The following is a 16,893-nucleotide window of genomic DNA, read 5'->3' on the forward strand; positions in this document are numbered from 1 at the left end:
CCACACGCTGGTCTCAATATTGCAGTCCTCCTGCCGCCTGCGCGAGCTGGTATCTTAGCAGCCCCGCAACCTCCACCGACAGGAATTCACCAGCCTGCCACAGAGAAGTGCAACAGATTATCTGCAAAAAAAAAGAATAAATAGTAGGGCAAGGATTCAGTTGTTTATGCGATATGCTTGAGGCTGGGGTGGTGTGGACCAATCAGAGAGCGTGATAGTGCTGCAGAAATGAATGTCCCCTGCAGCCACACAACAGACAGCAGTCATAAGCTACGCATGTCGGTATCGGTGGCGTCTGACAGCCAGAAATGCAGCAGTTCACCCTGAGAAACAAATCACATACTTTCTGCATTCTGAAACATCGTTTAAATGATTGTTAAACAGCAATTCAGATTTGGTGTATTCACAGTTTGTTCATCACAGCGCAAATACTTCCATATTTAGACTAGCAGACGCTATTATTTTCAAATTTTTTACATTTTTAATCTAGGACTCCACACGCCTCTCTGATATTGTTTAGAAAATGTTTATCGCCTTCTTTAATTAGTTCAGTAACGCTGTACATTAGGCGCTTACCATTAGTTAACTTAGTTAAATTCAGCTGACCATGCCATCAAAAATTCACTCATAAACATTCATAATCTCACGGTAATACAATTTCACCTACACCCCCACCCCGCTTCGCTTTTAAACATCAAAAGTTGCAACTGTGTTATCTTAATGGCTAACATGAACACATATATAGTATAGCTATTGTGAACTGTTAATGCCATTAACTAAGATTAATACTGATGATATTATTGTAAAGTGGTGATTACATATGGGTCTATAATAGTTCTTTTTGCCACTTTAATCTGTGTAAAATATTTTGCTGACCATTAATATAACAACATTTTTGATTAGTGATATGCCATTGCCTAAGAACTTCATCTTGAACAACTTTAAGAATGATTTTCTCACTACCTTTGATTTTTGCTCCCCTCAGATTCCAGATTTTCAAATAGTTGTATCTCAGACAAATATTGTTCCTCCTAACAAACCACACATCAATGGAGAGATTTTTATTCAGCATTCTTGATGTAACTCTAATGATTTGGGGTTTTGTGGTCCAGGGTCACTTTGCCATGGAGGAATTGGCACTATAAGATCTATAAATATGCATTTAGAAGATAGTGTGCATTTAATTTCATGTTCGACCTTTAACTGGCTGACCGGATAAAATATTAACCGATCCATCACAGCGCAACCGATAGGGGATGAGCACAGACGACGACTGGCACCAGTAAAAAACACTGCTCCGATCAGCAGCCGAAGGGACAGGGTAACTCTCTGACACACACAAACCCAAACAAACCAGTCGGCATCAGGTCGTCCCGCTGCAGTGAGAGGCTTTTGAGTAGGTCATTTATGTTCATTCATAAACAATATCTTAGAGCTGATATTAGATTTTGGAACAGCACAAGAGTCAACCAGTAATGGAACAAGTCTAATGTGCATTCTCTCTAAAGCTTGAGAGTATATTGGTCTATTGTTACTCAACTAAAGTTAATAAATCGCGATGCGTGGATGATTGATGGGATGTGTGTGTAAAAACAATTCCTGTGTTCCACATTTCCAAACACATGGTAGTGTGTGCTGTTGAGGCGCGTCTCCTTTCAGATGTATGTGCTTCAGAGACGGATCAGCTAACTCACACAGATACGATGTCAGGCCCTTAAAATACCCAAATTCAACCAAAACATTCCCGAATGCCACAGACACCCCTCAGGTTAACATTCGAAAGCGCTCGTGTTTATTCACGGTGACCAGCGTCTGCTAAATTAAGAGTGGCATGAATGCATTTGATGCATTTTGATTTTCGTGTGCAACATGGCTGGATTTGTTTGTAAAAGTTTTTTTGTAAAAAAGAGGGCCCCAAGGTTTTTTGAAAAGATGCAGTATGTGCGAAAAAAAACTGTACATATTATGCCTTGGATATTTTGCTGCTGCTGAACTATTCCTTTGGGATGCACAAGCTGAATCAGAAATTTGCTTTAAAAAAACCTAACTGTGGAAACACAATGTTATGTGTGTAGTCATTATAATCATCCTCAACACAAGGATGGCGTGGGTGTATATCACCATGTTGGACGTTCATCTCGGTTGGAGATTGTGACTGTAAACGCTGTGATCTCTGTTTGCGAACTGGAAGTGAGATGGCCCTCAAAAAAACGGCCCTGAAAACACAACACACACACACACACACACAAAACACAACACAAACACAAACCACACACACGTCATGTACAGGCTGCTGCCATTATCTTATGGCCTTAGACACAAATAACAACACAAAGGAATCAGAATTCAAGGTCTAAGACCATCGGAATATGACTCTCATACTTAGTTTGGTTTCGGGGGGTGTCAGGTGCCGCTCTCGTTGTCCTCCCCCACGGGTCCGGCCCTCTCTGGGCCGCTTGTCGCTTCTGATTAACACACCTCCAGACTGTCCGACAGGCCGATCAACCTCCCACCATCCTGCGTAGATCCACCGGGGTCTGAGGTCCGGAAATGGAACACTCACAGCACATCAGACAGACAGTAACACTGTCACAGCAGGAAAAAACCTGGTAGTAATCAGATAGAATAACCATTAGATATCACATCATCAACATATCGTTTGCCTGAAACTTGCAGCCCAAACACAGATAATGATGAGAGAATGATTCTGACTGGATGAGCTGATCTCTAACTCTCCCCCTCAGCAGCTTGTCAGTGGATTCTGGATCTCACCCACCACCCCGATAAATGGCACAAACGTTTGGCAGGAATCTTCATCAGGACTGCAGAGAGACAGAGATTATTTACTTAATTATTTTACATGTCTATTCTTGTTTTGTTTATTATACAATTGTTTATTCCTTGTTCATGTAATGGACAATGCCTTGGCAATCCTGTGCAAGTCATGCCAATAAAGCTCACTGAACTGAATAGAGAGAGAGAGAGAGACAGAGAGAGAGAGAGAGCAGGAGAGAGAGAGAGAGAGAGAGAGAGAGAGAGCAGGTTAGAGTGGCGCAGAGCTTCATGAAGCACACAGACACTAGGGATGCACGATACTGGATTTTTGCCGATATCCAATATGCCGATATTTTTCAACCCATTTTGGCCGATAGCTGATACCGATATATTTATTTTTGTTAGGAAACAACAAGTATTTCCTGTGCGGAAAATTAAAATATAACTATTTTTAATTTGTTAGAATCAAATAATAATGAAGTTCTTTTATAATGACAGTACATTGAAAGATTTGAAAACAATTATAAATCAGCTAAATTTCAATCGCTGCATTATATTTTTTTCAGAAAGTGTGTCAGTTGTAGCCTTAAAATATTATTTTAAGATTTAACATTTGTAGATGGTGAAGGCAAGAGTTGTAAAAAAATCTTTTAGAGCTAATGATTCATTAAAAAAAAAAAAAACACTCACAAACTTTCATTTTGTTACAAGTAGTCAACAGCGCCCCCTGTGTAAATACAACGCGCCTTGCTGGACAGGCACTAGAACATCATCTTGTACACGTGTTCTCAAATTAATGCAGTGATCCAAAACAGTGAATCTAATCATCTTTAAGGCAAAAAGTTTTGCTTCAAGAGTGACGATGCCGATATTTACATTTTAAGGCATTATCGTCTGATTCTGATATCGGTCTGATAATATCGTGCATCTCTAACAGACTTGGAGACAGATGGAGCCGCGTCACAGCACACAACAGGAATGGAGCTTCACAGGAGATGATCTTCATCTACAGCAGTTACAGCACACAAACCCTCGGGATTTTAACAGTGTGAGTGTGTCTGGATCAGACAATGACAGCGGCACACAGGATTCACGAAGATTCCGCAGATCTTCAGGTGTCAGTGTGTGTGTGAGACATATGAGAGCTTCATGAGAGCAATGACAGGGAAGGTCATGTGACTGGAGATGGAAAGCCAATCACATGTAGATATAGAACAGTAGAGGTCAGAGGTCAGATACCTGATGTAAAAATCAAAATACAGACTTCTCCTCCTTCGAATGCAATCAAAAGATGAGAAGAAAACGAGTGCAGAAGTGTTATTAACCACAAATGCAAGTGTGTGTGTGTGTGTGTGTGTGTGTGTGTGTGTGTGTGTGTGTTCAGTTCTTGCTCAAGGGCACGTCAGTCGTGGTACTGAGGGTGGAGAGAGCGCTGTACATTCACTCCCCCCCCATCTACAATTCCTGCCGCCCGAGACTCGAACTCACAACCCTTGGATTATGAGTCTTACTCTCTAACCATTAGGCCACGACTTCCCCCAGAAAGAGAATATTCAAAAAAAAACAAAGAAGGAATAGTCAGAAAAAAACAATTTTATTTAAATGGAACAGTTTATTTGATAGTTATACAATATTTTTAAAATCTAAAAAAAGTTGTTTGCATATTTTGTTTTGTATCATTTTTGATTATCAGGATTTTATGGCTTGTATAGTTTTATATATTGAGAATATGGAGAAAAAAACAGCTCAATTTTATTCAGAGACTCAAACTGAGCACAATTTGCTGCAAATGCTGATATTTCTATGATGACATTTTGCTGCTTCTGATGTAAATCAATATATTCTATCGCCCTACCCCAACCCTACACCTAACCCTACCCCTTACAGGAAACTCTGTGCATTTTTACTTTCTCAAAAAAACTAATACTGCATGGTTTATAAGCGTTTTGAAAAATGGGGACATGGGTTATGTCCTCATAAGTCACCCTCTCCTTGTAATACCTGTGACATACCCATGTCATTATACAAAGTTGTGTCCTGATATGTCACACAAACACGCGCACACACACACACACAAACGCACACGCACACACTCACACACACACACACACACACACACACTCCCCCCCACACACACACACTCACCCTCACACGCACACGCACACTCACACTCACACTCACCACACTCACACTCACACGCACACTCACACACACACACACTCACACTCTCACTCACACACTCACACTCTCACTCACACACTCACACTCACACTCACACTACGCACACGCACACTCACACTCACACTCACACTCACACACTCACACTCACCCTCACACGCACACTCACCCTCACCCTCACACACTCACACTCACCCTCACCACGCACACTCGCCACTCACTCACACACTCACACTCACACTCACCCTCACACGCACACGCACACTCACACACTCACCCTCACACTCACACTCACACACTCACCCTCACACGCACACTCACACTCACACACTCACACTCACACGCACACTCACACTCACACACTCACCCTCACACCGCACACTCACACTCACTCACAAACACACTCACACTCACACCTCACCCTCACACGCACACTCACACTCACACACTCACACTCACCCTCACACGCACACTCACACTCACCCTCACACACTCACACTCACCCTCAACACGCACACGCACACTCACACACACACACTCACACTCTCACCCTCACATGAACACGCACACTCACACTCACACACACACACTCACACTCACCCTCACCCTCACACGCACCACGCACACTCACCCTCTCACACTCACCCTCACACGCACACTCACACTCACACGCACCCTCAGACACCTAAGACACTCACACTCCACAACACACACACCAACACTCACACTCACCCTCACACGCACACGCACACTCACACACACACGCACACCCTCACACAACTAGCACACCACACCTCACCCTCACACACTCACACTCACCCCAGCACACGCACACTCACACTCACCCTCACACTCACACTCACACTCACACACACTCACACTCACACTCACACTCACACACACACTCACACTCACACACACACTCACCCTCACCCTCACACGCACACGCACACTCACACTCACACACTCACCTTCACACGCACACTCACACTCACACTCACACTCACACACTCACACTCACCCTCACATACTCACACGCACACACTCACCCTCACACCCGCACACTCACACTCACACTCACCCGCACACGCTCACGCACACTCACACTCACCCTCACACACACACACTCACCCTCACACGCACACGCACACTCACACCTCACACCTCACACGCTCACGCTCACGCACACGCACACACTCACACTCACACTCACACTCACACTCACACACGTACCTCTTCTGTCTGTAGGTGAGCATGGCTTCAGAGATGGGAAACTGATGAGACACATTCGCTCCAGACAGATACTGGATGATCCGTCCAGCTACATCAACAGTGTCTGTGGAGAGAGAGAGAGAGAGAGAGAGAGAGAGAGAGAGAGAGAGAGAGAGAGAGAGACAGCAGTTAACATCACAACTCCATATCTGACCCTGGAGCACAAAACCAGTCATAAGGGTCAATTTTTTTTTAAATTGTCTGAAAGCATCTGAAAGCTGAATAAATAATCTCTCCATTGATGTGTGGTTTGTTAGGAGGACAATATTTGTCTGAGATACAACTATTTGAAAATCTGGAATCTGAGGGAGCAAAAAAAAATCTAAATATTGAGAAAATCATCTTTAAAGTTGTTCAAATGAAGTTCTTAGCAATGCATATTACTAATCAAAATTAAAGTTTGATATATTTTATGGTAGGAAATTTACAAAATATCTTCATGGAACATGATCTTTACTTTAATATCCTAATGATTTTTGTCATAAAAGAAAAATGTATAATTGTGACTCATACAATGTATTGTTGTCTATTGCTACAAATATACCTGTGCTACTGATGACTGATTCTGTGCTGCAGGGACACATGTGAACATCAGAGTAAGAGCAGGTCTGATTGGAAATGAATCTATTGTGAGACAGACACTCTCACATCTATCCTCCTCTCACTGAGCTCTCTAACAAACACATCCCAGCGGCTCGCTGACACACATCAGTCAGTACCTGCGCTGGGAGAATCTGAGCGGCAGAACAGCTCTCTCCAGGACGGATCCATGAACATACTGCAGAACCTACTGTCGAACGTCGACACATACTTGGCCAGAGGATGGGAACCTGCGAGACAGTCACAGAGAGAGCGTGTAAGCACACTCCGGACACATGATGAAGCAGCACTACGAGCTCATGCACTCACCGATGGGGATGATGAGGAAGCGGATGTAGCTCAGCCAATCAGGCGTCTTGTTGGCCAGCTGCTCTACGAAGAAGCGAAGCACTGTACTGAGATAGCTCTGATCACCTGCCACTGCCACCTTTACTGTGGGCGGAGTCTGAGCGTTACAGTTACAGCTGTGGGAGGAGTCACAGGACACTATAATAATAAACAGAACTGTAACTATGAGCTATTTAACTACACTACCAGTCAAACCTTTCTGAACGGAAGATTTTAATGTTTTTTAAAGAAGTCTCTTCTGCTCACCAAGTCTGCATTTATTTGATTCAAAATACATTAAAAAAAGTCTTATTGTGATATAATTTTACTATTTAAAATAGTATAAATATGAATATAAATTCAAAGCTGAATTCTTAGCATCATTACCCCAGTCACATGATCCTTCATAAATCATTCTGATACTCTGATTTGCACTCAAAAAAACATTTATTATTATTATGTTGAAAACAGCTGAGTAGAATTCAGATTTCTTTTATAAATAGAAAGTTCAGAAGAACAACATTTCTCTTAAATAGAAATCTTATGTAACATTATAAATGTGTTTATCAATACCTTTTGTCAATTTAAAGCATCTTTACTAAATTAAAGTATTAATTTCTATAATTTCTCCACCCACCGCTTTAGGCCCCATTTACACTGCATGGTTCAAGTGACCCAATTCCGATTTTTTCCTCTGATGTGGCACAGATCGGATATGACCGGTGAACGTGTAAGCAGGAAAAAACCGCATGGATTCCGATTTTCTCAGATCTGATTCAGGCCTCATTCATATGTGGTAATAAATCGGATATGAATCGGATACGTGCATTTGCGTGTGCCATGTAAGCAGACAAATCGGATATTCCCCAGTAAATGCGAGTCGTACGTCAAAAAAAAAGACGTCAACTCAGGAGGACACCACCAACTGAGATCACATGACTTATTATAGGCGTGATAGAGGACGAAGGATACACACAGTGGAGCAATGCGGAGGTTTCATGTCTTTTAAGTCTTCTTTTTTTCTCCGCCGTACGAGACCAATGTTTTGCTGATTTTTTTGGTTGACTTTTCAAAATATTGTGGAAATCAAAACACTGTATAATTTTTATTTGCATCTGCAGCCATTGTATTTTCGTGCTGTTTTACTTCCTTTTCCGGGTCAGAACGTCTATGTTTGGTAGTTTCAGCAGTGTATGGTGTAAATGCAAAAATCAGATACGGGTCACTTTTAAAAGATGATATAAGCGGGTCGTCAAAAAAATCAGATATAGTCAGAAAATCGGATTTGGGCATCGAGACCTGCAGTGTAAATGCAGCCTTAGCGTGTGCACGTGCGTGAGCGTGTGCGTGAGCATGTGCTTGAGCGTGGGCTTGAGCGTGTGCTTGAGCGTGTGCTTGAGTTTGTGCATGTGCGTGAGCGTGTGCGTGAGCGTGTGCTTGAGCTTGTGCGTGTGCTTGAGCGTATGCGTGATCATGTGCTTTAAGCGTGTGCGTGTGCTTAAGCATGTGCACGTGCGTGAGCGTGTGCTTGAGCGTGTGCGTGTGTATGAGCGTGTGCTTGTGTGTGAGTGTGTGCGACAGGGTGAGTGTGTGCTTGAGCATGTGCATGATCATGTGCTTTAAGCGTGTGCGTGTGCTTGAGTGTGTGTAAGCGTGTGTGAGTGCATAAGTGAGTGCGTGAGTGTGCAACAGCGTGAGCGTGTGCATGAGTGTTTGCGTGTGCTTGAGCGAGTCCGCGTGCGACTGCATGAGCGAGTGAGCGTGAGCAAGTGCGTGAGCGAGTGCATGAGTGTTTGCGTGTGCTTGAGCATGTACGTGAGCGAGTGCATGTGCGACTGCATGAGCGAGTGCGTGAGCGAGTTCATGAGTGTTTGCGTGTGCGACAGGGTGAACGTGTGCGAGTGCGTGAATGTGCTTGAGCATGTACGTGTGCGAGAATGCATGAGTGTGTACAGGTGTTTGTGCAAGCGTGTGAGTGTGTGTGTGCAGTCACTCACAATCTCTGAATGCGTGTGACGATGGTGTTAAATGCGGCCTGGACGTCAGCGGCGGAGCAGGTGGACACGATGGGCTGAGCATGTTTCTGCAGGACCTCCTCCACATACTGAACATCAACAACAACAACAATGTTATTAAACACGATTCAGCACAAAAACATCAGAAATATGCCTCACATCATAATCATCATAATTCTGTGTTATATCATTTATGTCCAAACTGTATTGGTGATGAGACACTATGAGGTCAATGTGAGAAACAAAAGAAGAAACTTTTTCCTGAGCTTTTTTACATGCATTAAAATTAATGATCATAAACACAGATGCATCTGATGCAGTAAATATTTGGACATGAAGGAGAAATAATAAAATAATGTAATTACTATGCAGAATTACTAGATTTACATTTCTGCATTTGGCAGATGATTTTATCCGAAGTGATGTCCACTGTATTCAAGTTCATGCATTCGATGGGAATCGAAACCATGATCCACTGTTTGAGCTGCAGGAGGTCACACATGAACACACACACACACACACATCTTAGAAAGGAGAATATATAATAAATATTTAAAGAAACAGGAATGTAGAAGTGAGGAATATGCTGAGGCATGTACAGAGAAGAATGTGAAGTGAAGTACAACGGAGCAGGTAGTTACATAGCAGCAATGAAACCAGAAAGTGCTGTGTGCAGCGACAATGTCAAGAAACGGGTGAGGTGAGTGTGTTAATGAAGTCCTGTAGATGTTAAGAGGCTGAGTTTAGGAGCCTGATGGGGAAAGTAGCTTCTCCTAAGTCTCTCAGTTTTGACCATCAGACTACGGAAGCGTTCTCCAGATGGCAGCAGGGTGAACGGAAAGTTACTAGGGTGATTGGAGTCTTTGATGATTTTTGTGGCTCTATTTTTGCAGCGTTTGAGGTCAGCATCTAAACAACTCTCTGCAGAGCTTTGCAGTCATGACTGGAGCTGTTCCCAAACCACACTGAGATACACTGAGTCAGTACACTTTCTATGGCCCCTGAATAGAAAGTTTTCAGGATTGCTGGTGAGACCCTGAATTTCCTCAGCTGATGCAGATGGTACAGTCTTTGCCTGGCTTTATTCACCTGTGCTTGAATGGGTGCAGACCAAGTGAGGTCCTCAGAGATGTACACTCCAAGGTATTTAAAACTGCTCACCCTCTCCACAGGGGTCCCGCTGATCAAGAGAGAGGTGTAGGTCCTCTGCTGCCCTTTCCTGAAGTCAACAATCAGCTCTTTGGTTTGGCACACATTCAATGAGAGACGGATGTCCTGGCACCATGATGTTAATTTCTCCACCTCATCCAGGTATGTGGTCTCGTTGTTGTTGGATATGAGGCCCAGCACCACAGTATCACCAGCGAATTTGATAATAAAAGTGGAGCTGTGAGGGGACATGCAGTAATGTGTGTAGAGAGAGTAGAGCAGGGGACTCAGGACACAGCCCTGTGGGGCTCCTACGTTCAGGGTGATGGAGCTGGAAGTGAACTGACCTACTTTCAGTACTTGAGGTCTGCCGGTGAGGAAGTCTTGAATCCAGTCGCAGAGTGAAGAAATCAGGCCAAGATCCCTGAGTTTACCGGTTAGCTTGATAGGCACTATTGTATTGAAAGCTGAGCTATAGTCAATAAACGTGAGGGCAACTGGGCCATAGTCATTTAGGCAAGAGGGGTTATTGTTCTTAGGCACAGGGATTGTGACAGATTTTTTTGAATGAGGTGGGAATACCATCACAACATACACACAAACGCACACACACATGTACATGTGAACATACACACACACACATATGAACACACACCATACAAATACACACACACAAATGAACACGCACACCATACACACATGTGAACACACACACACACACACGTGAACACAAACACACACACATACGTGAACACAAACACACACACACACACACACACACACACACACACACACACACACGTGAACACACATACATACACACACACACACACGTGAACACACAGACGTACATGTGAACACACACACACACGCGCACACACACACACACACACGTGAACAGACACGCACACACACACACACACACACACACGTGAACAGACACGCACACACGTGACCACACACACCATACACACACGAACACACACACACACGTGAACACACACATACACATGAACACACACACACACACACTCATGAACACACACACACACACACGTGAACACACACACACACACACACACACACGTGAACACACACACACGTGAACACACACACACACACACACACACACACACACACAGACACACACACACACTCATGAACACACACACACACACACACACACACACACACACACACACACACCATACACACACGAACACACACCATACACACACACACGTGACCACACACACACTCATGAACACACACAAACGTGAACACACACACACGTGAACACACACACGCGTGAACACACACGTGACCACACACACACGTGCCCACACATACACACACACACACACACACACACACACACACACACACACACACACACACACGTGACCACACACACACGTGAACACACACACACACCCGCGTTGCCAGTCCACACACCACACACACACACACACACACACGTGCCCACACATACACACCATACACACACTCACACTCTCACACGTGAACACACACCTGGCCCTGCCAGTCCACTGTGTTGATGAGGATGATGTTCTCTGGCAGTCTCTCGTCTGAGATCAGGATCTGATTCAGCTGATCATACACAGATTTCCTGGGCACCTGAGCAACACAAACACACACATCTAAACTCCCTCTCTGTACACATACACACCATTCACACAATAAAAGTAACAAATGTGTGATGTGATCTCAGCAGTGAGGCTGTGGTAAATGCTCCACTGTAAAGTCACTGTGACTGATTGTGCAGGAATACAGGTGAGTGTTGGTCTGGATGGAGGTCTGATCACCTGAGTGCTGAAGCGGCTGTCGGGCGAACACTCGCTGTCCACGCTGATGGTGCGCTCGCTCTGAGCTCGGGAGATCTGTCTGTCCTTCATGGATGTGCTGCGAGCGTACCGCGGGACCCTGCTCTCCGCTTTACTGGAGGTCATAAACACAGCAGGTCCCTTCAGCTCCACAAAGACCGGTGCTCAGGAACACTGGGCAGAACTCCAGATCAGTGTGAATGTGTACCTGGGACTGCTGTGACTCTGGGACTCAGTCTTGCAGAGTTTCCCACCGGACACACCTGCCATCACTATCCCATGATGCTCTGCATCAGCCTCCTGCAGAAACACAGTGAGAGATTCACATAGAAAACAGTTCTTCTACACTGTGTTATACAGGTTCAGTAAATGATGGGAGAGTATTCATGTTTAGAGGAATAATTCATGTGGATGCAGGGGTCGTGTTTTGAGCTGCTTCTGCGTCAGAAGTAAAGGTCACAGGTCGGAGCGGGCGGCTCATTTCCTCTCTGAATAATGTAGGAAACACAGCGAGGGAAAGCGCAGGAGAGACGGCACGCAGAGCTCAATTAGAGACAGACAGACAGATGAGGAGAGAGAAAGAGAGACGGACGCTTCATCACAGATTTCAGATCAGATCATCTCTATAACAACTTCTGTCAGCAGGATTTTTTTCTCGTTAAAAAAAATTTACAACTTGATGTTTTTGTTTCAAAACAAGGGACAGAGTGAAAGGAACTGATCTGATTCAGCTGAATTCACATTCATTACAGTCAGAGCAGATCCGCTGAACAAAGAAACTAAAAGCACTCTAGTTTGTCAATATTAAAAACTCAGCAGCAAATCATCAAAACTCATAGCACCCTATTTTACAAAAATATACAATACAACAGTTAATTTATGATTTTTTCCTGATTTCTGAAATAAGAGAAGACCACGTTTGACTAACTAAAGATAGAAAACAAGCTTTTGCTTTTAGAAGGAGAACACTATAAGTGTGTGTAAGTCACCCAAACCTGCTTCATCATCAACAGAGTTAAAAATTAAATATTCTCTTATCAAATCAACTGGAAACTTACAATATGTGGGAACCTTTATCAGTTTTCATAAGAATGCATTCTCATGCATTGGTGCATTGTTACATGAATATTTATTAGTAGTGTGGCCAAACAATTAATCGCATCCAAAGTAAAACTTTTTGTGTACATTACATACGCGTGTGTACTGTGTAATATTTATTACGTATATATAAATACACACACATGCCTGTATATTTTTCAGAAAAATGTTGTTTATATATTAAAAATATTTATACATAAAATAAATTATGTGTATATAAATTTAGATATAAATTTATATTATAAATATATACTGTATGTGTGCGTGTGTGTGTGTGTGTGTGTGTGTGTGTGACTCTCTGTGTGAGTGCGAGTGCGTGTGAATGTGTGTGTGTGTGTGTGTGTGAATGTGTGTGTGTCAGCGTGAGTGTGTGTGCGTGCGTGTGTGTGTGTGCGTGACTCTCTTTTTTATTTCGAGTGTGTGTTAATATCTTTTTATTTTTGATTTTTTTATTTTTGTATGTTATTGTTTTTGTGTGTGTGTGTGTGTGTGTGTGTGTGTGTGAATGTGTGTGTGAGTGACTCTCTGTGTGAGTGCGAGTGTGTGTGAATGTGTGTGTGTTTTTTTTTAAGTATGTGTGTGTGTGTGTGTGTGTGTGTGTGTGTGTGTGTGTGAATGTGTGTGTGTGTCAGCGTGAGTGTGTGTGTGTGTGTGTGTGTTGGTGTGTGAATGTGTGTGTGTGCGTGACTCTCTGTGTGAGTGCGAGTGCGTGTGAATGTGTGTGTGTGTGTGTGTGTGTGTGGTGTGTGTGAATGTGTGTGTGTGTGTCAGCGTGAGTATGTGTGTGTGAGTGTGTGTGTGTGTGTGTATGTGTGTGTGTGTGTGTGTGTGTGTGTGTGTGTGTGTGTGTGTGTGTGTGTGTGTGTGTGAATTGTGTGTGTGTGCAGCGTGAGTGTGTGAGTGTGTGTGTGTAAGTGTGTGTGTGTGTGTGTGTGTGTGTGTGTGAATGTGTGTGTGCGTGACTCTCTGTGTGAGTGCGAGCGCGTGTGAATGTGTGTGTGTGTGTGTGTGTGTGTGTGTGTGTGTGTGTGTGTGAGAGTGATTGAGTGTGTGGGAGTGTGTGTGTGTGTGTGTGTGTGTGTGTGTGTGTGTGTGTGTGAGTGTGTGTGTCAGCGTGAGTGTGTGTCCGGTGTGTGTGTGTGTATGTGTGTGTGTGTGTGTGTGTGTGTGTGTGTGTGTGTGTGTGTGTGTGTGTGTGTGTGTGTGTGTGTGTGTGTGGGCTCTCACCCCCCCGCTGGTCTCCATATTGCAGTCCTCCTGCTGCTGCGAGCTGGTCGTCTTACAGCGCTCCACCGACAGGAAGTCAGCAGCCTGCACAGGAAGTGCAACAGATTATTGAAAAAAAGAATAAATGTAGGGCAGGATCAGTTGTTTATGGATGTTGAGCTGGGGGTGTGGCACCCCAGATGTGCAGATGAATGGCCCTGCAGCACAAAAGCAGTCATAAGCAGCAGGTGGCGCTGAACAGCAGAAATGCAGCCGTTACCCTGGAAACAAATCACTACTTTCTGTTTCTGAAACATGTTTAAATGATTTAAACAGCATTCAGATTTGTGTATTCACTATGGTGTTCATCACAGCACCAAATACTTCAATATTTAGACTAAACAGGCTATTTATTTTCAAACTTTTTTACATTTTAATCTGGACTCCAACACGCTCTTGATATTGTTTGAAAATGTTTCGCTTCTTAATTGTTCGTTATCGCTTTACATTAGGGCTTCATTAGTTAACATTAGTTAATTCAATAAACCGCCAATCAAAAATTCCACTAAACATTCATTAAACTCAGGTAATTACAATATTTAATAACACGTTAAAATCAAAAGTTGCAACTGTGTTATTTAATGAGCTAACATGAACACATATATATATAGCTATTGTGAATGTTAATGCATTAACTAAGATTAACTCATGAGATCTTCTTGTAGAGTGATACCTATGGGTCTTAATAGTTCTTTTGCACTTTAGTCTGTGTAAAATATTTTGTACCATTAATATATCAACATTTTTGATTAGTAATATGCATTGCTAAGAACTTCATTTGAACAACTTTAAAGATGATTTTCTCAATATTTAGATTTTTTTTGCTCCCTCAGATTCCAGATTTTCAAATAGTTGTATCTCAGACAAATATTGTCCTCCCAACAAAACACACAAAAATCAATATATAAAAAATTAAGCATTATTGATGTAAATCTCATTTTTGTGGTTTTGTGGTCGAAGGTCACATATTTGCATGGCGGAATTGTGCACTATAAGATCTATAATATGCATTTAGAAGATAAGTTGAATTTTAATTTCATGTCGACTTTAATGGCTGACACGGATACAATATTAAAGATCCAATCACAGCGCACCGATAGGGGCTGACCACAGCCGACGACTGGCCCAGTACAGAACACTGCTCAGACAGCAGCGAGGACAGGGTTAACTCTCTGATCAGACACAACCCAACAAACCAGTCTGCATCAGTTCATCTCCGTCTGTCAGTGAGAGAGCTTTTGATACATTTATGTTCATTCATAAACAATATCTTAGAGCTGATATTAGATTTTGGAACAGACACAAGAGTCAACTAGTACTGGTAACCAGTCTAATGTGCATTCTCTCTAAAGCTTGAGAGATATATTGGTCTATTGTTACTTCAAACTAAAGTAATAAATCCTGAGATGCTGGATGATGATGGGATGTGTGTGTAAACACTTTCCTGTGTCCACATTTCCAAACACTGGTTAGTGTGTGCTGTTTGAGGCGCAATGTCTGTGATTCGAGAGACGGATCAGCTACTCACACAGATCTGATGTCAGGCCCTAAAAATACCCATAATCCCCCAAACATCCCGAATGTCCACAGCACACCCTCAGGTTAACATTCGACAGCAGCTCGTGTTTATTCACCAGTGAGAGACGTCTGCTAAATTAAGAGTGGCATGAATGCATTTGATGCATTTTGCATTTTGTGTGTGCAATGCTTGGATTTGTGTGTAAAGTTTTAAAAAGAAAGAGGCAAAGTTTTGAAAAGATAGTAGTAGTTGGAAAAACTGTAATCTATGCCTGATATTTGCTGCTGTAACTGTCCTTTGGGATGCACAAGCTGAATCAGAAATGTGCTTTATTAATAAACTCTAACTGTGAAAACACTTTTATTGTGTATTCATTATAATCATCTGAACACAAGAGTGCGTGTGTGTGTATCTCACCATGTTGGACGTTTCATCTCGGTGGAGATTGTGACTGTAAACGCTGCCGATCTCTGTTTGAGAACTGGAGTGAGACATGCCCTCAAAAAACGGCCTGAAACACACACACACACACACACACACACACACACACACACACACATACACACACACATCTCATGTCCAGCTGCTGACATTTATCTATATGGCTTAGAACAAATAACAACACAAAGGAATCAGCTCAAGCTCAGACCATCGAATGACTCTCATACTTGAGTTTGGGTTTCGGGGTGCTCAGGACGCTCTCGTTGTCCTCCAGCTCCGGGCCGCTGTCGCTCTGATTAAACACCTCCAGACTGTCATACAGCAGATCCAGATCCTCCTCCACCTCCTGCGTCTGATCCACCGGGTCTGAGTCCAGAACCTGAACACATCATCAGCACATCAGACAGAC

The 16,893-nt window shown here is 43.1% G+C and overlaps 1 protein-coding gene across 9 annotated transcripts in view; it reads right to left on the reverse strand.

Moving 5' to 3' along the window:
• Nucleotides 1–16,893, reverse strand: part of zmp:0000000755 (phosphofurin acidic cluster sorting protein 1) — a 51,305-nt gene that overhangs the window by 20,542 nt on the left and 13,870 nt on the right. For 2 of the 9 annotated variants that reach the window (XM_042737646.1, XM_042737644.1), the window contains exons 9-20: nucleotides 16,712–16,863; nucleotides 16,461–16,554; nucleotides 14,486–14,569; nucleotides 12,369–12,460; nucleotides 12,143–12,275; nucleotides 11,850–11,954; nucleotides 9,150–9,256; nucleotides 7,135–7,289; nucleotides 6,945–7,055; nucleotides 6,187–6,289; nucleotides 4,015–4,047; nucleotides 2,780–2,822 (exon numbers count right to left, since the gene is read on the reverse strand). In XM_042737646.1, coding sequence (XP_042593580.1) covers nucleotides 2,780–2,822; nucleotides 4,015–4,047; nucleotides 6,187–6,289; nucleotides 6,945–7,055; nucleotides 7,135–7,289; nucleotides 9,150–9,256; nucleotides 11,850–11,954; nucleotides 12,143–12,275; nucleotides 12,369–12,460; nucleotides 14,486–14,569; nucleotides 16,461–16,554; nucleotides 16,712–16,863 — 1,212 coding nt within the window. The remainder of the gene's footprint in view (nucleotides 1–2,779; nucleotides 2,823–4,014; nucleotides 4,048–6,186; nucleotides 6,290–6,944; nucleotides 7,056–7,134; nucleotides 7,290–9,149; nucleotides 9,257–11,849; nucleotides 11,955–12,142; nucleotides 12,276–12,368; nucleotides 12,461–14,485; nucleotides 14,570–16,460; nucleotides 16,555–16,711; nucleotides 16,864–16,893) is intronic. The other 7 variants (XM_042737647.1, XM_042737645.1, XM_042737649.1 and 4 more) reach the window with 4 other exon arrangements.

Source organism: Cyprinus carpio, chromosome B13 (assembly GCF_018340385.1).
Source record: "Cyprinus carpio isolate SPL01 chromosome B13, ASM1834038v1, whole genome shotgun sequence".
In the NCBI taxonomy this organism is placed as follows: domain Eukaryota; kingdom Metazoa; phylum Chordata; class Actinopteri; order Cypriniformes; family Cyprinidae; genus Cyprinus; species Cyprinus carpio.